This window comes from Cryptomeria japonica, chromosome 10, assembly GCF_030272615.1.
Source record: "Cryptomeria japonica chromosome 10, Sugi_1.0, whole genome shotgun sequence".
In the NCBI taxonomy this organism is placed as follows: domain Eukaryota; kingdom Viridiplantae; phylum Streptophyta; class Pinopsida; order Cupressales; family Cupressaceae; genus Cryptomeria; species Cryptomeria japonica.
Window position 1 is genome coordinate 266440690 of NC_081414.1, and position 26049 is coordinate 266466738.

The 26049-nt window shown below is 35.9% G+C and overlaps 1 protein-coding gene across 2 annotated transcripts in view; it reads right to left on the bottom strand.

Annotated features, from left to right (window-relative positions):
* The window catches only part of LOC131039127 (CDPK-related kinase 5-like), a 45302-nt gene that overhangs the window by 13715 nt on the left and 5538 nt on the right, over positions 1-26049 (bottom strand). For both annotated transcript variants that reach the window (XM_059212037.1, XM_059212036.1), the window contains exons 3-4: positions 14336-14377; positions 13956-14064 (exon numbers count right to left, since the gene is read on the bottom strand). In XM_059212037.1, coding sequence (XP_059068020.1) covers positions 13956-14064; positions 14336-14377 — 151 coding nt within the window. The remainder of the gene's footprint in view (positions 1-13955; positions 14065-14335; positions 14378-26049) is intronic.

Sequence of the window (26049 nt, forward strand, 5' to 3'; positions counted from 1 at the left end):
GTTTTAGAGTAGGTTTTCCTTTCATGTGTTTTAGATTAAAGGTCTTTTGAGCCTTGTTCTTAGTTTGCCTTGAGTCATTTGACTCATGATCTTGAGTGACTTAGGTAGTTTTTTGCTTTCTTTAGATAGTTTGCTTTTTGATGTGCGCTTTAGCTTAGTTTGCTTTTGGGTCAGTCGTCTGTTTAGTTTAGGTGTCTTGAGTAGGAACCTCCATTCGTGAGAAAGGCATATGTGTTGTTGCTCACATACTGGCAATATCTTGGATCTTAAGTTAGATTCATTTCTCAAATATCTATTCATGAAGTGCTTTGAATCCAAGGTTATTCCTCTTCAGCTTTATCATCTAATCAAGACTTGAGCTTGACTTGGAAGAGAATCATCTTCTGTGTCTTGATGCCGACATCTGTTGATTACTATATCTTTACACATTAATAAACTCCGAGTCATTATGGTTTTCAGGCAAAGCTGTGATTAGTGAAAAATCCAAAATCTTGCTTCAGCGCCACCGCAATCCTCAAACCCTAGTAAGCTTCACTGCTTACAAGCCAAAGGAATTGACGGAACGAAAAAGCAATATCAAAAAAAGAAAAAATGAGAAAATCAAAGAGAAAAATCAAGAAAAAATGAAATGAAATGAAATGTCAAAATTGGCTAAAGGGAATATGCGAGTAACTCCATCGAGGCTATGGACGTCCGGCTGGCAATGGAGCAATGCTCGTGAGATTGCGGCGATAACCTCTGATTGGCAGCGAGGCTCTATCCAGAATGCTTATGAAGTTTAGATATACTACATAGCCGATCACAAGATACCCTAAAGGTCATAATTGTCTTGTCGAGAGGAATGAATACACTTGCACACACCTGCGTAATCAAAGACTAAGTGTCTTGATCTGGTTAAGGATTCTCCTTCCACTTTGAGTACATTTTCTAATCTCTTGATAAGTTGGGTTGAATTTTCCGGAGGTTCGAAGTGTCAATTGAGTCTTTATCTCTTAAATGTTCAGGAACATTTATTCAAGGTAGCGCTAGATGTTGTGACATATTCACCCATCGCCCCATTGCAAATGGGGAACCCTACTTTTTTGCTTTTTGGGGTTTGTTTCTAGGTCTTTTAGGGTTTTGGCTATTAGCCTTTGCATGCTGAGTGTTACCAGAGGGATCACTAAGATAGCAGGCTCTATTTTAGCTAAAGGTGAGTCAGTGGATGCTCCGAGTTAGGGTCATCTTTGAAAGTCTTCCTTAGGACAAAGTTTTGCTCTTGTTGCTAATTGTGTCTTGTTTGAGTTTGAGGAGGTCAATGAAGCTTGGTCAGTGAATATCATCTTTGAAGGTCTAAGTTAGGTCAAATTGGTGAGTGATGAAGTCTGGAATGTCATCCTGATCTTCAAATGTCCTGAAATTTGGCTAAGTCTGGAATGTCATCCTGATCCTAAAATTTGACTAAGTTTGGAAAATTGAAGAATCCTCCAAAAACTAGATTTTGCATTGTAACTCCTGGAGGTCCGAAACCACTCTCAAACATCCTGATAGTATATATGGAATATAACTTGAAGTATAAGAAAGAAGAAAGATACTTATACTTAAATGTTATATTCCATATATGAATCCTGACGAAAGGCTAAAATGTCAAATTTCGCTCCTAACCCTTCCAAAGGGTCCAGAGCGAATTCTTCTACCAGACACTCCACCTTGACCCAAACTATGAGCTAACCCATTCCCAGGCTTGAATGAAGGCAAAACACTTGTTTGAATGAATAAATGTGAGAAAATGAAGTCAGGATTATAGCCTAAGGTGAATTTCGCTCCTAACCCTTCCAAAGGGTCCAGAGCGAATTCCTCTACCAGACACTCCACCTTGACCCAAACTATGAGCTAACCCATTCCCAGGCTTGAATGAAGGCAAAACACTTGTTTGAATGAATAAATGTGAGAAAATGAAGTCAGGATTATAGCCTAAGGTGAATTTCGCTCCTAACCCTTCCAAAGGGTCTAGAGCGAAATTCATAAAAAACCCTATTTTTCACAAAATCTTGAGCTAGATGTCAACTTGAAGAGAAAAGTCACATGATCATGATGGAAGGAAGCCTAACAAGGTATGTCCAAGGCATGAAAAGGAGAAAATAAGTGAGAAATTAGCTCAAAATGAGAATTTCGCTCCTAACCCTTCCAAAGGGTCCAGAGCGAAATCCTCATTTGACCCTCTATTTTGCCTAGGACATTGGAAAGACCTTGTTTTGAGCTAAGTAAGTGGCAAATAGACTTGATGGTGATAAGGAGAGGTGAATTTGATCAAGCTTGAAGGTGAATTGAGGCAATGGAGTGTGAAATCAACCTAATTTATGAATTTCACTCCAGACCCTTCCAAAGGATCCAGAGCGAAATTCTTAGAAGACACCCATTTCTTCCTGGATTAGAACAAGATCTTAATTTCTAAGGCATGTTAGGAAGGTTTTAACATGTTCTTGTCTTAAAAAGTGATTAAAAGCATCGAAAAGTGAGGATTTTGTCCAGGATTGTGGATTTCGCTCCTAACCCTTGCAAAGGGTCCAGAGCGAAATTCTCCATAAATCTCATTCTCTTCCTTGTTTTGGCCAACATCTTAGTTCCTTGGGCATATTTGGAAGTGGATTGACATGTTTTTGCCTTTGGAAGTGATTAGAAGTGGAGGAGTGAAGGATTTTGTCCTAAATCTTGAATTTCGCTCTTGACCCTTCCAAAGGGTCCAGAGCGAAATTCCCAAAATCTGTTCTTTCTTCCAATTTTTGTGTCAAGCCAAGTGTGGATCAGGGTGGATTGAGATTGGAGAGACCCCTAGGCATGCCTTTGAGTTGCTTGTGGCCACCAGTGATTGAAGATTTTGAGCTAGAACAAGAATTTCGCTCCTGACCCTTCCAAAGGGTCCAGGTTGAAATCCTAAATAGGTCCTGTCCCTGGCCATGGTTTTTAGCGAAATTCTCCTTTCAAGCCATTTTGAGGTCAACCAAAGTGTTGCATACATGGAAGAGGGATCCAAAGATGAGAGTCCAAGTATAGAAAGTGAGAAGGATAGATCTAGGTGAAGGAAAACAAGCAAATCAAGAATTTCGCTCCTGACCCTTCCAAAGGGTCCATAGCGAAATGTTGATTATAATTAGGGATGGCGGAATCCAATTGCCATGGGCAACAATGGAATCCGCCCAAGGGGGCCAGCCCCTTCCCCAACGTGTAGGGATGGGCCCTATACCTCATGGCATGAAATGAAGATCCCACGCTACACTCAAGCCAACACGCCACCATGTATTGGGCCAACCCTATCCTAATACTTTCAGTTAAATAAATAAATTAAAGTCATTAAATCATAATGCAAGCCGCCATGATTAAGATTATTATTCCCCATATAAATAAACTCCAACTTCACTCTATCATTCACTCATTCAGTTTTTCATCCATGCGAAATATATGTGCCTACCAATGCGAATTCAAGAGGATGACTACATCTGCAATTAAAGGGATTTATCCCTGTCATATCAGCGAACTACACATGGCAGTTGTGGTGCGAAATTCATTAATGAAGAGAGTGAACTAAGGGATAAGGTTGTTGTCCATCAAAGAGCAGACTTCATACATTACCAACCTAGGGTTTGGACCTGATTGTTGTTGGAAGGGTTAAAGGTGCAAATGTGACTACTTGATGCTTGTGAAAGTGCAGTTTTGTGGAAGACATTATCAGTCCTAAGTACAAACACCTTCAAGTACTTGAGATAAGTGTTGTAACCCTCATATGAACATAATTCATAATCAGATCTAAGGATCTTTTTTGGCTGGGTTTTTCCTCCTAGGAGGTTTTCCCAGGGTAACCGTGTCTCGTTCTTATTTTGTTCATTTCTTTGTTATGCCTAAATCTGGAAAACTATAAATCTTTCATCTAATCAATTTAGTTAGAAACTAAATTCTGGTTTTCTGAGTTTATATTAATCTGAAAGTGTTAAAACTAACATGGTATCAAAGCTATAGGCTAGATCAACTTTCAGATTTCAGATTTTAGGACTCCTTTATTTCCAGATTTTGTCTCATTCACAAGTCAAGTCAATGGGGCTGAAAGTTGAAGATAGGCTTGATGGGAATCTCAATTTTGCTGCCAAATTTAATCATGTAATTTTAGTCTCTTGTTCCTTCCTTCTTTGGTGGTAGGTTAGTAAATATAAGGATCTCTCAATAAGACGACTTTGGTGTCAATGAAAACATTAAATGTTAAATGAATAAATCTTTTATTTAGTCCTTGTTAAACTGAATATTATAAGAGGATGCTTGGTTAATTAAGGTTGTTGTTAAGGGCTTATTATTTCGTTTGGGCTGCAACTTTATGTAGTAGTTAAGATCTGATTTAAATAAGAGTTGCAGATCTGATTGTGAAAGTTTGTGTCCCTTTCATAAGGCAGAAATAATGAAGAGTTGCACTCTTTCAAAAGGTGCTAATGGTGAAAGGGGGTGTCTCTTGCCAAAGAGCATACATGATGAGGAGGTGTGACCTCTCTCTCATATCGAGAGACGTAAAGGAAAGGAATCAAAGCATCCAGTGATATCACCTCGGATTGGATCGGATCAGAACTGTTATTAAGTTACAGGCAGTAACATCTTTGTTCTAGGTGGTATGCATGGGGATGTGCTTAATATGTATGCTTAATATATGATACCTGATAATGTTCTTCTGCACTGCACTATGTATGACTGTTATACTTAATTTCATATGTATTCTTAATACATGACAAGTTAGTATACTTATAGCCTAATGCTTGTTACTATTGTTAGTATTTAAGAAAGTTGGGAATGGAGTTGTTTCCAAAGAGGGGCAGTCTAAATCCAATCAATAGGATGATTCCCAAGATAGGATAAGGATCAGCGTCCCATAAACTTTGAGGGAACCTATTGTATTCTGGTCTCTGAGCGCTTTGGTAACATAGACATCCCCTTCTTCCTTAGAACTGAAGTAGTAACGTAGGTTGACACTTGCATTAAGAATTATGGATGATAAACTAATTGAACTATGGAATATCACAAATTTGATTCATGTTAAGATAGATTTTGTCTTCTAATCAATTTAGTTGAAGTCATAAGTATTTTGAAATAGATTAATTATGGTTAAAACATGCCTAAACCTAGTAAGGGAAATTTTGTGTACGTGCCTAATCAATTAAATACTAAAATTAAATATGGAATGTATGCCCACATTAAATATCTAGTGCTTAATTGTTCCAATGAGTGAGATCAAAACAAAGAAGAAAAGTTGAACTTCATATATTTGTAAAGACATTGCAAACTTGAATATTTCCTCTTTGTTTTGAACTTCGTTTAATTTGTGTATGTCTTTATCTATGTGCGTAAGGGAAAATAAGCAAGTTACATAAGTATCGCTGCTAATTGAGTAAATGAAGTATTCATTAAATAAATATCATAAATAAGTGAGCTAGGAATTTATTGTTCACAATGTTTGATCCGAAGATTAATTCCTTTGATGTATTTGTTGTTGGATATCTAGAGGTTTGATCTGAAATCCTTTATCAAAATTATTTTGATTATATATACTGCAACTTACTAATTGCTATTGATCATGGAAGTGTAGGCTCTCACTATCATTGCTTGGTTAGTATCTTCATTGGTAAGTATACTTCACTCTCCTTGTAAACATTCTAGTAGTACTTCCTCACGTATGATCTGATTGAGTTTTTGAAAACTGATTTTTCAGTTGAGTATTTGCTATCATGAAGTGTGAAGTATTATGGAAATTAATAATATACACTACATCCTCAATTGCTGAATTAGAATTATTTTAGTTGATAACTATCATACTTTTGTGAGCTAATTGTAGACTCTATTAAGTCATACTAATGGTTGTATGCATGTACTCTCAAATATGTGGAAACCCTGGTGAGGCAGAAAATGTTCACGACTTAACCCTTGTCAGTTTCTTTATGAAAATTAGATTTTTGTTATAACCTGTATGGTGATATACAAGTTTTCAAGGTTGTGTGTTACTAGCTGGCTCCTTTAATTTGTGTCACATAAGTATTGTCTCAGCATTCTATGTATCATTGGTTATATTGTTAAAGGGATGCATCTAACTTATCATGAATGTTGTGATCCTCACCCAAGGTCATTTTTATATAACCTCATATAGTAGGTGATGTATGTTGAGGGCCAAGGCCATACTGACATCAGATATCCATAAGCTTAGATTGATGTGGCTTCAAAGGAAGCTTTGAAATAAGGCATAAGGATCTTCACACTCATTTAGAAGAAGGTTGAGGACATGTCCTGATCATGATTGAGCCATGTGTCCAATTCATAAAAGGTGAAGTTGGCATTTCTCATCCTTGTTTATAAATACTTATGATCTATGATGCCTGGCTATCAGTATGATATTGAGGATTAAGAGGGAGCCCTATGATCTTCAATAAAACTCTTGGTATGAAAGAGTACTTGATAAGCCTAGGGTTTTGTAAAGATTCTAACCTGTTCCTTAAAGTATTTGAAATGCTAATTCTGAATCCTTATGTGGATGACCTAACTCTGACTGATAAAGATAGTCTCATTTAATATAAGAAAGAATTAGCTCAGAATTGAGATGGAAGATCTAAACCTAAAATGCATTACTTTTAGGTTAGAAGTGTGGCAAGGATCTAATGAAATTATTATAAGTCAAGTTTTCTATTGTTATGTTAGAATTATGGATTGTAAACTTATATGGAAACTAACTTGAAGAAGTTGAGTATGTCTGCAGCCAACTATGATCTTGCAGATTCATTTGAATAGTGGCAGGTTGATTGGTGAGTGCTTCAGCTAATCAAAGCTAAGCATATTGTTGCAGCCAAGCATATTTTGATATTTGCAAGACACAATTGATCATAGGCTGAAGCTACTTAGGTTCAAATTGGTCAAGAAGTGTTACGGACAAGACAAACACTTCAAGCATTCACCTGATGCGATCTCTTGGACCTACAGGAACAGTCCTCAGTCTCAATTGCATTGAGTATTGCTGAAGCTAAATACATTGTTGCAAGTGTTGCATCAAGAGAAGCAGTGTGGTTTCTCAAAATTCTTGTTATGTTGTTTTGAATTATTATCAGGGTTGTATAGAGATACCTGACAATTCAGTGTTTTATGGCAGGACAATCATGTGTTGCAGATGTTCTCACCAAGTCTCTTGAAGCTTGAGATAGACTTGGAGCTGTGGAGAACACTGCCTTGGTTGAGAGGGAGTCTCAACCTCTATGATACATTGTGTTGTATCAACCACCCTTTGCAGGCAATGTAAGGTGGTAATGTAATCTTCTTAGGGAGAAGTGTAATTGTTAACTATCCTCTGCGGGCAATGTAAGATGGTATTGTAATCTTCTCAAGGAGAAATGTAATTGTTAACCATCCTCTGCGGGCAATGTAAGATGGTAGAAAAGATCCTCTCCACCCTTTGCGGGCAATGTAAAGTGGATCCAATCTATGCTTGTGTGCGAGCTAGAAGATTATGTTATGTAGTTCCATTCTATGCTTGTGTGCAAGATGGAAGACTACAATATTCTGATTATGTCTATTCCATTTCATGCTTGTGTGCAAGATGGAGGATTATGTTTATTAGACTCCATTCTATGCTTGTGTGAAAGATGGAGGACTATGTTTTCATTTTATGCTTATGGAGAGCAATGATTATGTATCTCCACTCTATGGTTGGGTGCAAGATGGAAGATTATGGTGTTACATTCTTCTTTGGGAGAAGACTGAGGTAAAGAAAATGAATGATGGATATGCGTGATCAATGGCATGGAAAGACTTCGTGATGTGCATGAATAAGTTGTGTATGTATTCATGACTTGCAAGTGTGCATGTTAAAGTTTGAAGTGATCCTCCACAGGCAGTACAAGATGGATACTATGGGATACTTGTTGTGATACTCTCTCAAGAGTATTTGAAGTTGACAGCTAAGTTCGGATTACAATTTAAACATTGTATGTATTACTTAGGGCTGGGCCTACAAGATGGATACTATGGGATACTTGTTGTGATACTCTCTCAGGAGTATTTGAAGTTGACAGCTAAGTTCGGATTACAATTTAAACATTGTATGTATTACTTAGGGCTGGGCCCTAATCTTGTAACCTGGTTGTAAGATTATCTTTCTCCCTAATTAAGAGGGAGTGTTGATTATAATTAGGGATGGCGGATTCCAATTGCCATGGGCAACATTGGAATCCGCCCAAGGGGGCCAGCCCCTTCCCCAACGTGTAGGGATGGGCCCTATACCTCATGGCATCAAATGAAGATCCCAAGCTACCCTCAAGCCAACACGCCACCATGTATTGGGCCAACCCTATCCTAATGCTTTCGGTTAAATAAATAAATTAAAGTCATTAAATCATAATGCAAGCCGACATGATTAAGATTATTATTCCCCATATAAATAAACTCCAACTTCACTCTATCATTCACTCATTCAGTTTTTCATCCATGCGAAATATATGTGCCTACCAATGCGAATTCAAGAGGAAGACTACATCTGCAATTAAAGGGATTTATCCCTGTCATATCAGTGAACTACACATGGCAGTTGTGGTGTGAAATTCATTTATGAAGAGAGCGAACTAAGGGATAAGGTTGCTGTCCATCAAAGAGCAGACTTCATACATTACCAACCTATGGTTTGGACCTGATTGCTGTTGGAAGGGTTCAAGGTGTAGATGTGACTACTTGATGCTTGTGAAAGTGCAGTTTTGTGGAAGACATTATCAATCCTAAGTGCAAACACCTTCAAGTACTTGAGATAAGTGTTGTAACCCTCATATGAACATAATTCATAATCAGTTCTAAGGATCTTTTCTGGCTGGGTTTTTCCTCCTAGGAGGTTTTCCCAAGGTAACCGTTTCTTGTTCTTATTTTGTTCATTTATTTGTTATGCCTAAATCTAGAAAACTATAAATCTTTCATCTAATCAATTTAGTTAGAAACTAAATTTTGGTTTTCTGAGTTTATATTAATCTGAAAGTGTTAAAACTAACACGAAATTCCCAAAATCACCTAGTTTACCCATAATGAAGGTCAAGGCATGAATTCCTAAGCCTTGGTGGAGAGAAGGCTAGCATGTGCTTGTCTTGGGAGGCATTTTGGAGTGGAGAAATGATGGAATTTGAGCTTAATCAAGAATTTCGCTCCTGAGAGCAAAATCCTTAAAAACTCTATTTTGCTCCAATTTTGCATCAAACCTAGTGTTGATTGAGATTAGAGGCATCCTTAGGCATGCATTTGATCAAGTTGTGGTCGCAAAATGTGAAGATTTTGTCCTAGAATGCAAATTTCGCTCTTGACCCTTCCAAAGGGTCCAGAGTGAAATTCCTTATAGGTCCTATCCTTGGCCAAGGTCCAAAGCAAAATCCTCTTTTTTTGGTCTTTTTGGAGGTCAAATCAATGATGTCTTCAAGCAAAAAGCAATTCAAAGGTCAAGAGAAATTCAAGGCAAAGAAATGATGAAATTTGAGCTAAATTGCAAATTTCGATCCTGACCCTTCCAAAGGGTCCAGAGCGAAATTATTATAGGGTCTGTCCCCAGAGAGGATCTTGAACGAATTTCACTCTAATGCCTTCTTGTTGATGACTTAAGGCAGGAAATGCTATGTTGGAATGAATTTATTATGTGTCCTTAATCACCTTTTGGTTTGTTTTGCAGGTGGAAGAAAATCGGGCCAGGACAAAGAAGGACAAAGTTCAAATCAAGTGAATGAATCTAGACATTTTTATGTTATTTCCATAATCTTGTTTTTAAGATTTCTGTGTGATAGTAGGTGGTTGTGTAGATTCATGGTTAGTTGAACTTATGAGCAGTAACTAAATGTTCTAAATCAGAACGTATTCAACAACTAGTGATCTAGACCTATATTAACATTGAATCCTTAACATAGTTGCAAAACATTTAGTATGAAGATTGTTTCAACTCAGCATGATAGTAACATGTAAGAATGATTTTCATGCTAAGTTGCTTCAGAAGGAAAATCAATATTTCATCATCTTGGTAAAATTTTATTAATAATTACCAAAATTGAATACTTGCTGCCCTAAGACAGTTAAATACACTGATTTACCAGTCACAACAAACACATGTTCACCAATTGGATTTGGAAAATGGGAAGCAAGCAGACAGAGTATCTGCCAGTTGACTTGTTAGTGACAAACAAAAGAGAATTTACCAGTCAGCATGTGAGCAGCGAACAGTAGTTTCTCCACAGATAATGCTGCTGCGTAGCACATGCCATCTCTATAGCTGCAAACTCTATAGTGGAAGTGGCAAACTCATCACAAAAGCATGGAAATTATCCTTCATTGACATTAATTCAATGAAACCTACACCTATAGTTTAAACTTTATCTAATATTTTGTCAGTATTGAGGAGTGTTTTAAATGCAAATTTATGTATGTTTCAAAATGTTTATAGAATTAAATTCATTCTAGTTTATCTCACTTTGTTGTAAGCAAGAATTGTGAGTTGGCAAAACTAAATAAGAATTAATTCATTCTAGTTTATCTTGTTTTGTTGTAAATAAGAATTGTATGTTGGGATGACTAAATAAAAGTAAACATCATCTTTCATTATGAAATCATCTTGTAATGAGATTGAAATGCATGTGTGGAAATCATTTACCTTATTGCCTCTCTTATACCCTTGCTTAAAGTAAATGAGAGAAAGAATGATTAATACAATCGTTATTTAATAACATACATTAGACTTTAAAAGGAGAAATGATTATATTACTGAGTCTGCTTCATCTAATTTATGCTTAAAAGAATTGAATGATTTGGTAGAGTCACAATGAAATGTGTACAACCCTTTCTAGATCAAGAAGTGAGTATCTCTCTATTTGTGTGATTTATGCACGTATATTTTGCATGCATAGATAATGTACGTGTAGTATGTCACACATGATGACAACACTAGAGCATTAAAATCCATTCCTTCACTGTTTACTATTACACTTGTCAACGTGGAAATTTGGTTGGCCTTCATTTGCATGTTTCATTCTTAATAAATTTTGGGCATTACACTGGAGACATCCTAGGCACAAGGGAACTGTGTAATGTCCCCTACTAGGTTTAGGCATGTTTTAACCATAATTAATTTATTTCAATATACTTGCGACTCAAACTAAATATATTAGGAGACAATTCCACCTTATTATGAATCAAATCAGTGATATTCCACAGCTCAATCAATTAACTATTAATAAATAAATTGTTCATCTATCATTCATCTATAGTTCTTACTGCAAGTGTCAAACCAATCGTAATATCTCCTATGTAAAGACATATCCTTTCCCAAATTTCTTGAATACTGACAGTCATAACAAAAAACATATTCTTGTACTAAGTGTAAATTAATAATTTTTCTGATTTATATATATATATATTCATATACTTTTATCCATTTTCAGATATTATTATTATACATATATTACTGTAGAGCAGTTCCAGTATTACAATAATTTATAACTATTATATCATTATTAATATTCGGAATAATATTAAACTCTGCATATGAACCGGCGGCCTTTTATGTTGAACATACATACTAAGCACATCCCTCTGCATACCACTAAGGACAAGGATGTTGCTGCCTGTAACTTAATAACAGTCCTGTTCTGATCTGATCGATGGCTGCCAATAATATATATTCCTTTTTCTTTCATTCCCCATCGATAGTATGGAATTAGCATCAACTTTCTTTAATTAAGATCTCTATTATATGATACGATGCTATTCTAAATGATTTCCTCAATAGTTAATTTGGGAGTATTATCATTGTCTAATGCTAGGGAGACAATCTCTGACCCAGGAAGTCTTTCTGACATCAGTAGTCTCTATATTCATTAATATTACGAGTAACCTTAACGTATTTTACAATTTTGTGTTATTGGAGAAAATATTGTAACTTAAATCATAGTATCTTATTATTATTAGTTTGTATGACTTACACAGTTGTCCAACAAATACACCAAACGTGAATTCACTGAGTTTTACTGAATTATAAATTATACCCATCCTTATTTTGTGGTTCATGATACCATTAATGCTCCACGTACTAATAGTTATAGCAATACTGCGATATGCTACGAATACATTAGTCAACTTATACCTCTTTCTTATGGATACAAATTTGAATATTTTCAGAATAATATTACGGCTATGTCTTCATGTCATAATGAACTGGTTACAGCAATTTAATCATATTGGATTGTATAATACTTCCTTTCTAATTTTGGAAATGCACTGATATGTACCTGAGCCATCACAGCCAGAATTGTCTTTTAGTCTGAGGATTTACCCTGTTCTTTCCTTCGTCCTTTCCTGTTGTTCTTCTTTCCCTCCCTTCATCGATTCTTGCCTTATAAATATCTTCCACATACCCCTTCGTGAAAGGAAGTTAACAGACACAACAGTTGGTCGATTAATGTAAACAATTCTTATTAACTTAGTACATCAATGGTTCTTAACAAAACTATGAGCGCCGCACTACCATTAACATAGTTGACTTCTTCCTTGAATTCTTTAATGAATGTATAACTATTATTTTATGGATCGCACCAACTTTGACTCTAATTGCTGCTTTATATTATTAGGAAAGTTGGTCATCTTTACTAATCGCAGGTTTAGTGTTTACTTATACTAACTATTAGTTATTCTCAGTGCTGCTCTATGAATGATTATCTCCCTCAAGTCGCTGACTATTTGTTAGCATTGCTCTCAATTCGATCTGCTCCATAATTTGATTACGATATAGTCTTTAATTTAAATATAAAGATGTTACTTAATAATAATCAGTTTATTAGTATAATCTTAAAGTTAAATATAAAGATGTTATTTAATGAAATTGATAATATAATAATCGATTATATTAAGAGGTTCAATAACTCATGACTAAATAATGAGTGCATAAGCCTATTCAGATATAAATAATTATTATTTGATAATATGGGAACATCACAAACTGGGACAAAACATCTTCTCCCTGTCTCTTTTCTTGGTCCAGTTTTGGAGATGTTCCCAAGACATACATCTTCTCCCTGTCTCTTTTCTTGGTCCAGTTTTGGAGATGTTCCCAAGACATCTCACCAATATGGGAGGTGTTCCCCATTCATTGGGACCCCAATGGGACAAGTCACAACATTTGTATGATTTCCCAAAGACATCAGGATGACCCTCACCATTTACTTTTCTGTCAATGCATTTTTTTGCCTTAAACTAACAAAGACTCTGGGAGATGGAAATGTGAATGCTAAGGATCATTAATAAACTCAATCCACCTGACTTCTACAAGACTGGATTTGTGTTTTTTATTTTTTTAAATTTGTTTTAATGGTGTTGAGGATCTAGGCCTCCAAGAATCTGTCTTCTGCAATGAAATTTTTGGCTTCAGCTTTCTTTATCTCAAGGATTTGGATTGCCCAGTTTCTTAAATGGCGTTTTCACTTTGTATTTGCATATGATGGCTTTGCTGGCAAGTCAGCTGATTTAAAATGTATAGAATATACTCAATCAGATCTTACTGTCAATATCGGAACAATAAAAATAAATGGAACAAAGACTAGGAAGCAGAAAAAAATTTGACAAAGTTTGGTCAGTAGTGGAGTTTAAAATGGTAGCTTCAAAAATATCTATGTTGTGTTGTACCTTTATGTTTGTAATGCTAGCAACTACTCTAATATCCATATAAATTACAAAACATTTCTTATTTATCAATTATCATTTTATGATTTGACAATTGACAATGTTATCAATTTTTATCAGCTGTGTAGTGTGTTCTCAATTCTGTATTTCATTTTGTACATTTTGTGTAAATTATAATTATTTTTAAATATTTGCAATATTTGCAATATTGTATTAAAAAATCTCCAAATTTCTAGCAATAAACAATACACAGTTAATAAAAAAGAATTGGAGGATACCTCTGGCTTTAGATCCCGATGTACCACACCTTGAAGATGGCAAAATGCTACAACATTCAAAATTTGAACAACAACAGTCTTTGCATCATCTTCAGAGTACTTCCCTCCTCTGTTACAAACCAAAGTAATATGCAACATTTACACACTTGACAGAATAAGAAAAAGAAAATATCCACACCATCAGCCCGCAGTTTTTCAAATACTAGTAAATTATAAATATTAGTAAAGATATTTCTGCAGTTTACCACCAGGACTTATAAACTATAAGTCAGAAAAGAATGTTTTTCTTTCAAGTAAAGAGAGTTCAAAAAAGCATCAACTCTCAAAGACATGCATCACAATTTACAAATGACATGAAATGGAAATTGGCTTTTGCATACCTTGAAAGAATCCGATCTAAAAGCTCCCCACCCTCGCATAACCTACAATGAAGGGAATATCAGTGACATGCCTTTCATTTTGATTTTTTCCTTGGGAGTCAACACCAAGTAATACATGCTATTTTAATTGAAATGCTGTAATATCCCCTTCTAGGGAGACACCTGATTTTGCCCAAAAATAACAATTCCAACAATACACTTTATTTACAAATAGTATTCTATAATAAAATTACATAATTGTGATTCAATTTAGAGAAAATAGTAGTCATCAAGCATTAAATCAAGGATTTATGATCATATACAAATAATCCCTATTGAAAACAAAATATCCTAAACTTATTTGGATCCATTTCATAGTTTATTTCCAAGAGCCAACCATATTAGGAATCTGATGCAAAGGCTTGATAGGGCATCAGAACACTGTCCTCAACCAAGCTCAAGGGCACAGAATGAGCCCCCGAGTCATTCGGCCCCTTCGCCCACAAGAATGGCAGGACTGCCAGTCCATCCATCTTTGGTTTGGTGTACTTGATGAGGGAACTGGTACTGCTGGATCTCTCCACCAAATGTCTCACATTGATTCCAGATATGATTACTGAAGGAAATCAGATAAATAATAAATGATCTTATATTTCTTGATGGATTGGCAATTTCACTAAATAAATAAATAAACTTAAAGCTTATTAACAGATTTATAAACAAACTGATAGTAAATACAATCATGGTGCATTCCAACGACTTCCCTAATATTATAGATTGCTGTACTTCATTTGAATTATATACAAATCAGACTTGTTCATTTGATGCCTTTTCCCAATGAATGGCTTTACCTTTTATATTCCTCATGATGAGTTGAAGAGTCGCAACTCTCATGAATATAGCAACTCTTTACAAGGGATACAACTTCTCCAAATGAAATGTCCCTCCTTAACTAATCGCTGCTCTTAATAACCAATAAATACTTCCTTAATTGTGTTTGGTAAAACATGCACCCTTTTTGGAGGAATTGCTGCCCATAACAATCACTTCCCTTTGTATTTCCTTCGCTGGGATTAAAGGCGATATTTTTTAAATGTTGCGATCTGAGTCTATGGTGGGAGCATGACAAATGCATAAAACCTAAAGATCCCATGTTCCGATTTAAGGTTACAAACTACTTGATTTCAGTTTCCAGTTCTGATTTAAGTTTCAGAACTAGGGTTATAGTAGCCATAGTTTCAGGACTCTGCCAAAAAACTTGTTGGATTCGCGAGTCCTGGAGCTCACCGAGTCCACAAACTCACAAGCCATGTCCTGGCAAGTCCAGGCATGGACTCGCATGAGTTCTGGGTAGGGACTCGCAAGTCCTAACCCACAACTCTTGTGTGCCCAGTCAGACATCAAGGCAGCTTTAAAACATGTTGCTGTTGTTTTTTTGACTTTTTGATCATTTCTTGCCTCTTGGTTGCCAAAAACAGGTGTGCACATTGAGAACAAGAAAGTCCTCCCATAGCACCTTCTAGATTGAGCCTCAAAAATTGGATTACAATAGTAGAGTAAAGAGGAAGGTGTAGATTTGATTTGGTTGTTTTTCTCATTTTGACATATCATTATATGTAAACATTTATACTTATGATGCTGTTATACATTTGAAAGTTTAAAACTATGAGTATTATTATGAATTTATGATTCATGAATGATGAATTTTCAAATATTGAGTGTTTGAAGATTTTATGACGTGTAATGTTTGAATTATGGCTCTTATGTTCTCTAAATGCATTAATTTATTTTTGTTTTTTTGTAAAACTGCAGTTTTCTTCCTTGTCGAGTCCTAGCCGAATTTTTTGCCGAGTTCCAAGTCCGAGTCCTATTTTGGGCTGCCAAGTTCAAGTTCTCAATCTATGATAGTAGCTATTTCAAAGTTTATAATTTTCAGCTCAGATTGTTTTCCCCATAACAGATTTGAGATTCCAACATATTCTCTCTGCAGTGAGAAAAGTTAGTTTGTGGCAGCTCTAGCCAGGCTTAGTCAATAGGCTAAACCCCAAAGAACTTCATTTAATTTGACGTTGATTTTATCCACCAATTCAATGTTGTTCATCATATTGGCAATCGAAAAATTGATTGGAGACTCAATTTGATGATTGTTTCTTGTGCAATCTAAATGGAAAATGACATCTACATTTTACAATAAAAAGGAAACACAAATAATAACCATATTATTCAATTCATACATACGGATTTTGCAATGAATTGTGTAAATACTTATAAAGCATTGCATTCCAGTAACTTCTTTTAAAATCTCCCTAAACTACCTTACAGGTATTAACTCTCAACTAAATATTTATTAAATCTGAAACTAAGTGCTTTATTAAAATATGTAAACCTTAATTTTCCGACACCCCTCCTTAAGATTTACATTACAAAAAAGCAAGAAAAGGAAAGAACAGAAACATTACAACATTTACTGACTGCCAAAGCCCATCTAGAAATCTGCGAAAGCATCTCCCCATATCTATTTGCTCATCCAAAACACACCAAACTGCTCGTTTCCAAGCAAATGTCATGACTGATTACCAAAACTCCTTAGAATGCCCCAAAATCCTCATGTCTAGGCAAATGTCCTAGCTATCCAATGATACCTGTGAATTGAGACATATTGAACTATTCACTAGTACACCACCCTTCTTGTGAATCGAAACACGCAATTATCCACAAGAAAAAAACACCATCTGAAACACCATCCAACTGTGAAATGAGACTGACTCCATTATCCACAATAACACTTCTCCCTTTCAACTGTGAATTGAGACTGATTCCACTATCCACAATAACACTCCTCCCTTTGTGGATCGAGACACGCTCAATTATCCACAGATCATAAAACTGCCCCTTGCTCCATGAAGAGACAAAAAAAACTGGTGCTTCTGTCCATTATAAGTACTGAAATTGTTGTTAGTGTGATAGTGTCGGTCAGAATCTTTATGGGCTGACATAGACAACTAAATTATCAAATTGGCCTTTCAGCCTTAGACAATTTAGTTATTTCGATTTGCCTCTATTTATTTATGTGCATCGATTTAAATAATACTTCTTACTGACTTTCATATTTTTATAATGGCGATTCCATGAAGCGATTTGTTAATGAATCGTAACCCGCCACCTTGGAAGACGTGTTAGTGATAATGAAACCAATCTTTGTCATGAGACATGTTGGTTAACATTGGAGAAGACGTGATGATTGTAGAAGAGCCGACTTTTGGTAGAAGTTGTGTTGCTTGGAATAAGATGTGGTTCGGTATTTAGTTTGGTTTCCTCTCTCCTCACAAGGTGAGGTATAACAGCAGATCGAATATGAATTCTTCAGCAGATTGCATTCCTTGATCAGCATATCATTATCATTCAGCAGCTCGTGTTCTTATATAGCAGATCGGTATCTCACCTTCACATACCAGCAGATCGTATATTTCATCTGTAGCAGTCTGTGTTCTAACTCCAGCAGTTTGGAATCTCCTTCAGCATATCGTTGTTGATGTTCAGCAGATCACATTCCTTGATCAGCATATCATTATCATTCAGCAGCTCGTGTTCTTATATAGCAGATCGGTATCTCACCTTCACATACCAGCAGATCGTATATTTCATCTGTAGCAGTCTGTGTTCTAACTCCAGCAGTTTGGAATCTCCTTCAGCATATCGTTGTTGATGTTCAGCAGATTGTCAACTTAGTCACGAAGCTGTGATCTTCATATAAGGCGAATAGAATCTATATTGTATTGATTGGTTCTAGATCGAATCTTCTTATTGCATAGCTTCAAAGTGTGAAGCATTAGTAAAGACATTTGCTAATACATTACAAGAGATTAATTGCTGGGTTTTTTCACCTTCAAGAGGAAGGTTTTCCCAGGATAAATTCTGTGCATTTGTGTTTGAACTATCTATATCTAATCTGATCTCTAAAACTTAACAATTGTAACTAACACTGAAATCAAAGAGGTGCAAAACTCTACTGCCTACTGATGTGTTGAATCAAACAGAGATGACACGAAAAGGAGACGGCATAACCAACTAAGGCATTAATGTTTTGGTGTTGAGTGAAGTAGTCAAGATTGGTATTCAGAGTGAGTCCTATCAATGCCAACACAAGCAAGACAAAACTAAACTGCACAGTTTCCAATTCTTTACTTTCGTGTATTTTGATGCAACTTTCATCAGTATTAATTTAAGCCAAATTATCTCCATGTACTTTAAAGGGAGCATCATATGATAATTAATTTCACAAACCCAATTCAAATAAGCCCATATGCATTAGCCAAATTATCTCCATGTACTTTAAAGGGAGCATCATATGATAACTAATTTCACAAACCCAATTCAAATAAGCCCGTATGCATTAGGGTGAAAAATAGAAAAATAAATAAATGAAATAATTGGGAGTCCATCCTATAGGATAGAAATAGATAGTTTTGAAAGAAATTAGTCAGCAGAAGAATAAGTTTTTCAATTGCATGGATGCTAAATTTTGGAAATCTAGTTGGAAACTTAGTGAAAGTAGCAAAATAGTTAACGTGCAGTTAGAATTTCAGTTATACATACGAACTAAAGGTGACTGAATAATAGAGGAAGATAACTGCAAGTAGACCAATCTTCTCTCTTCAGCATTCTTTATTTATAAAGAGTAGAGAAAAATCATTTCAGATGATTGAAAAATCAGATATTCAGAATGTCATAGCAATTTGCCCTGAAGATTGGTTGTCTTCAACAGTTGGGAGTGCCTCACTTCAAAGCTCAGGTTGTTCCAATAAGTCTAAAACAGATTTATTCCTTTCAAAGTTCTCCTTTTCGACATTCGCCATGTGATAATTATCCAAGGCAGAAGGTCAACTGAATGAATGGCATAGAAGATACTCAACCAAGAGGATGGACCCAGGTAAGGTATAAAGATGCAGCATTGGTTTTGGCCGATACTCAGAAGAACATTCACAACTCATCCCAATGAAAGTTTGTCATTCAGGAACTGAATGAATCCTACAATGAGAGATGAATAATATTCTCGAAATGTAAATATTGTAAAGATTTTTATCTATTTAGTTTAGATTGTGGAAAGTATCATTATAGTGGTAACATATCCTTGATCCTGCCAGCCCATGAAATGAATTTAATCTGTCTAGATCAGATTGTGAACACAAAAGATGCAGAAATGAATTTCAAGAGATGACATTAAGAGTTTTCAACTCCTGGTCCAAAATATAATTCAAATGAGACAAAATCTGAGAGAAACACCTCAAACCATGTAGTAAAGATTTTGTTTGTATTCATGAATCACTCTTTCCTTCTATATCCTCTCCTTCCTTTCATTGTACTAGACATGAACTTGAAGATTTTGCTGGCATTTCCAAACCAACCTCTCCTCCTAGACAAAGGACTATAACAGGAGAAAGCATGAGGTTTTGGTGAAGATCCAAATAGAAGATGGTGGAGAGCCTACATGGCCAATAATAAAGATTTCAGGCTGAAATTTGACTTTCATGCATATTGTGAGATGATATGAAATACTGAACATGTGCAACAAGGAACAATTGCCTAGAACAGATAATCAGCCTATAATGCCAAAGGTAGAGGTCCACAAATCTGATGCATCAGAGAAAATTGAAGCTTGTGATTGGATTCATAAAAATCTATTGTATATTTTAATTGAATCCAATGACTGATCTAGAAAAAATTCAGTCTACAGCACTACACTTGAATGAAACTGCATATGTTTGGTGGGCAGCCTCATCTACCTCACTGCCACTAGACCTGATCTCAATTTTGCCGTGAGCTACATTTCTTGCTTCATGACAGCCCCAAAAGCTGATCATTGGGTTGCAGCAAACGTGTGCTGCAATATGTGAAAGGCACTTCAGATTTTGGCATTCTGTATAGCAGGTGCAAGGATCTAAAGCTGATTGGTTATACAGACTCAGACTGGGCAGGTTCAGTGGACGACAGAAAATCCACTTTTGGGTATGTATTCAGTTTGGGTACAGGTGCTGTAACATGGACCAGCAAGAAGCAACAGGCAGTGGCTCTTTCCTCAACTGAAGCAAACTATAGGGGAACAGTTAAGGCAGCGTGTGAGGCAGTTTGGCTACAAAAGATGTTTTCCGATATGCAAATCACTCAAATAGATCCTTCTCCCTTATTCATTGATAATCAAGGAGTATCCAAACTAGCCAAAAATCCAGTCTTCAATGAACGTACCAAGCATGTTGAGCTTCATTGTCACTACATCCACAAGGTGGTAGAAGAAGGATCAGTTCAGCTGCAGTATGTTCCAACAGAGGATCGGCCTACAGATATTCTCACCAAGTCTTTGAGCCCGAATAAGTTTGTCAAATTTAGGGGGCAACTTGGTGTAGTTGACAGATTGACCATTAAGGGAAGGTATTTGATTAATATTTAGCATATTTATATTAATGGTCAATTATGCAATAGTTAGTTAAGTTAGCTAGTTTCTAAGTTAGTTTTTCTGTTTCATTTAGAAACTTCATGTATGTAATCTCTTTATAAGAGCTTTCTTCATTAATGTTAATGAAACTTTGCATGATAGTCTGTGGCATTCCAATTACTCTGCAAGAATGTTTCTTTGTAGATGGTTTGAATGATTAAATAAAAGGATGTGTAGAAGCTCTAAGCCCAACAATTTGGATAAGGCCATTTTAGAAGATGGATTATATGAGACACTGATTAAAAACAAAACAAAAAGCAAGCTACCAAGTTCCTTGTTAAAAGATCAGACTAGCTCAAATTGAACCACAGTCCATATTGATACAAAGAAATCATTTCAGGTCAGACCTAATGCTCATAAAGTGGCTAGGGAAGAATTAAGGAAGCAGGGTAGACACTTCTAAATTTCTAATGCAAGAAAAGGGTACTAGGACACAAATGTAAGGTTATAGCATACATTCAACTCGTTGAAATGTTGACTGAATCAGATAGTGGTGAATAAGAACACAGGGACAAGGTGTTCCAGTCATTTCAACCTTAGAAGAATCCCCCCTAATGTGGGTAGTAGATCCACCCACAGCATCCTTCACAGCCGTAAGAGGTGTATCACACCCCACTTTATGAGTAGAAGAATGGATTGGAAGGAGACATAATTGTTTTGATTAATTCATACAGCACTCATAATTTCATTGATTCCAGGGTTACCATAAACAGCTGAATTGCAACTTTTTATATTTTGTTGGTACTTGTAAGTTGTAAGGCTCATTCATTTTGTATGGTCCAGACCAAATTAAACTATTGATTAACTGTACAGCCACTGGCACAGCAATTCACGATAACAGGCACAAAATCCTAGAATTCCTAGGTGCAACAAACACATAAAATAAAATAAATTTAGTTTCATATTTCCAGTGGAGGAAAGAATTGCACTTTAAGGCTGGTGGAGCAAGCAAATTAGCATTTCTAAGTTTTCAGGCGAGTTTCCAAAATCCCCGGACCAAAATCAAGAAGTGCAGCAAGCAAACAGGGCTAACACTACAATGTCTGACAAAAGCAAAAACCAGCAAATTGGAGAGACTTCATAACATCATATCTAACACTAAGATCAAATATCTAGAAAACATCCCCGGATAAAGCATTTGAAAAATATAGTATACCCAAGGAAGGTCGGCTACTTCCAAACATTGTTCTACAAAGTTTTGAGGACGAGGAGACCGTGGACCCAAATTTGTGGATGGCACAGGGTTGGCAGCTAGTGGTATATGTATAGAGAGAGAGACAATTCCTCTAGCAAGAGCCTAGAGGAAATACCCTTGGTGCATTCCCTTTCACAATATAGAGCAAGCTTGAGAGGAAAAGCCCCTACCACCAAGCCCAAATAAGGCCTTCAAATACCACATGGACCTTCAAGGCACATGCCACTTTTCATAATTTTATCACAATGTATTCTCCAATGCCAAGTCCTCATTATTCTTGACCAAATCTTCATTCTTCAAAGAATTAGCAATGGAACTTGAGAATCTGACCACTCTAAATGATGAGGGTTCCACAGTTTAAACAAGAATATCATCATTCTTGAATCTTTTTATTTTATTTATTCTTTGTTTTCTAGTAGATGAGTTTTTTGATACTCCTTTTTATTTATGATAACTTTATAAAATCCACCACCACCACACCCTCTCCACTTCCTCAATTCTCTACTAAGCCTGAGACATTGGTAACATGCAAATCAGGAAATATATGAACACCAACTTCCTAAAGTTAAGATAAGAGAGAATGTATTAAAGTTAAGCAAGAATGGATTTCAGTAAACAAAAATAATAACAATTGTTTTGATACTATTTGGCCTCCAATACCATGTAAATATTCCTTCTTTCTTCCAAGATCAACCATTTGTACATGCCATCATGTTGTCTATCTGTTCAAAGCTTTGCCAAAAACCAAAATCATTATCATGACATAGAGAAACTATGAGGACTCGTTGGTGTCTTTGAGATGGCTAGGGGACTTCACGGCATGCCCTCAACATCCCCAACAAGAGGAACATGCTAGAAATGTCCCCTGTTGCAGCATGACATACCAGAAATGTTTCCCCCTTGATATGGGTGAGAAGCATATTACAGAATTGGATAAGGGTACAAAACCAGTTATGATCATTCCTTATAAACCAAGTTGTTTAAAGATGAGATTGAAAAGATAATACAAGAATTGCTAGATAATGGTCACATTGCCACACAAGAGTCGATTTGTTGCACTAGTTGTGTTGGCAAAAAAGATGTATCTCCTTATATGTGTATTATTTATCGTCTATTGAATAAGAAGACTATAAAAAACAGATTTCCTATTCCTAAGGTGAGTGAGTCGATTGATGAACTTCATGGGGCTACTATTTTCTCAAAAATTGATTTAAAATCTGGCTACCACCAAATCAAGATAAGATTAAAAGACACGGAAAGAATGCACTCAAGACATGTCATGGACACCATGAGTTCTTAATCATACCATTTGGAACTCACAAATGCACTAGTGACTTTCCAAGCTACCATGAACAAGATATTTCATCCTTACCTCAGAAAGCTTGTTCTGACATTTTATGGCAACATACTGGTGCATAGTAAGAATTTGCAAGAGCACTTAATCCACCTTTAAATGTTCTCAATGTCATGAAGATTTAGAGCTTGTATGCCAAAGAAAGCAAATGAGTTTTTGCTGCACATAAATTGCTCTGCCTAGTAAATGTGTGTTTTTGGTGAATTGCTGCACCTTGAATAAGTCAAAGTATCTCTAAAATTCAAGCAATATAAGACTGGTCAGACCCAAAAGCACTCACTCAGATAAAAGGGCTCTTGGGTTTATGTATTATTATTGACAATTCATCAAAGGATTATCACAAATAGATGCTCCTCTGACAGATTTGACGAGAAGGAGCGAATTTGAATGGTCAAAACTGGCTGGCCAAGCCTTTGGCAAACTCAAAAAAATAAAGTGCACTTGTCCTATTTTAGCTCTTTCAATTTTCAACTTGCCATTTGTTGTTGAATGTGACGATTCAAGATGGGGAATTGAAGCAGTTTTGATGCAACAAGATAGGCCATCGTCTTTAAAAGCCACAGCTTAGATGAGAAAAAAAAAATCCACCCATGTATGATATAGAGATGATAACCACCATGCATGCATTGTCCTAGTTCAAATAATATCTAGTTGTAACAAATTTACTGTTAAAGACAGATCATAACAGTTTGAAGTACTTCTTATCACAGCATAAATTTACTGAGCAGTAATCTAAATGGCTGAGCAAATTACAGGCATATTGACATTAAAATTAAGTATAGCAAGGGTGACCAAAAAAGTAGGAATTGATGCATTATCCAGACTTCCTAGAATTGGATCCATTCCAACAGCCATCCCAGGGTGACAATCACAGATTGGGGCAAAATATGCCAAGGATGATGAGTTGGCTGCTCTATTGGAGGACCCAGATGCAGCTAAAACTAAGAATAACAGGTATTCCTTCTGCAATGGACTCACTTATCACCAAGGAACTGATTTTGACTCCAAAGTCAAAAATTCAAGATGAAAAGTAATAATAGAAAATCAATCGTCCTTGTCAGATGGTCATGTTGGATTATATAAACTTATGCCAAAACTAGAAAATCCTAAAAATGGAAAGGTTTGAAGAATGGTGTCCAAAATTTTATGACAGCTTGCAAACAATGCAAAAGAAAAAAGTTGGAAGTTGTTAAAACTTAAAAGTCCGGGCTTACTTAAGCCATTACCTATTCCCAGTGAACAGTGAGAATGCCTTGGCATGGATTTCTTCACAGGCCTTCACAAGGTCCATGATAAGGGATTGCAAATTTGTGGTTATTGACCAATTAACCATATTCTCATTTTATGCCCATTGATATCAATTATAAAACACATCAACTTGCTTTGGTTTTCATAAAATTAAAAACTATTTATAAGTTGCATGGACTACCTAAGACTATTGTGAGCGACAATTTGATGCCTCTGCCTAAGAAATAAAATTCGTTAAAATATTCAAAAACATAATAATTTTTTAAGACAGTGAAAATGGATGCAGCTCCGCTACAGGGCAAAGGAGATTAAAAATGCTAATAAGTAAGGAATTAGTAAGAAGGTTTGAATAAGACAAATCCTAGTGAGCCATAATAAAAAAGACAAAAGGGAATCACAGTCCTTTTCCCTAAGTGCTAGAAGACAAAAGTTAAAAGGCAGCCCACTTGGATTAAATAATATTACCAAATAAAATCAAGTTCCTAATCAAGCGACACTCCAAGAGTGGTGACTCTTGGAGAAATAATTTATTTAAGAGAGTCCAAGTAAGGAGAAGCGGAGAGGTTGGTGAAAACATTTTTATATCTGATTATTACTGTTTATGGAGTATGGACTGTGGCTAAAACAACGTGAGGATGAGACCCCTCTAGGTTAGAAACTAGAGGTAGAGGTTGAGAACCCCCTAATTTCCATTGCTGAGTTAGTGGATAAAACCCCTCATTCAGGCAGATTGGATACAAATTAATAGCAGATACAAAGGATACATTCAACCTTTTATGAAGTATATTCTAAGCATTATATCTGAATAAGATGATAAACTGTTAAAACTGCAATTTCTAGGTTAATCTCATATTTATAATTCAATGTGCAAACTATAATTGTTAGCCAGGATTTATTATATTTAAGAAAAATTTTAAAAAATTAAGTGAATTTTACAGAGGGATCCAAAATTCACAAACATTTTCGAAAAGAACTCTTTGACTGACTAATGCAACTCTATCCCTTTAGTAGTGGGCACTAAGATCGTAAACAAGACTTTGGCAGGATATCTACAAAATTGCGTTGCTGATTTACAGGTTGCATGGCTTTGCTGGCTACACTTGGCTGAAAAATGGTTAACACGACCCACCATGTATCAATTGGTATGACCGCGTTTCAACCTTTGTACATGTATAGTTTACCCTAATTGGTAGATTGGAGTACCCAAGATACTGAAGCACCTAAAATAAGAGAATCCATTGCTAAGAGTCAATAGATCTTGCATGCTGATCAGCAGCACTCAGAAAGGGCATTTGCAGCTGGAGATTATGTTTTCCTCAGGTTACAACCTTATAAATAGACTACTCTTAATACGTAAACATCTGAAAAACTATCCCCAAGGTACAATGGACCATTCAAGGTTCTACAATGCGTTTGGCAAGTAACATATACCTCAGAATTACCCACGA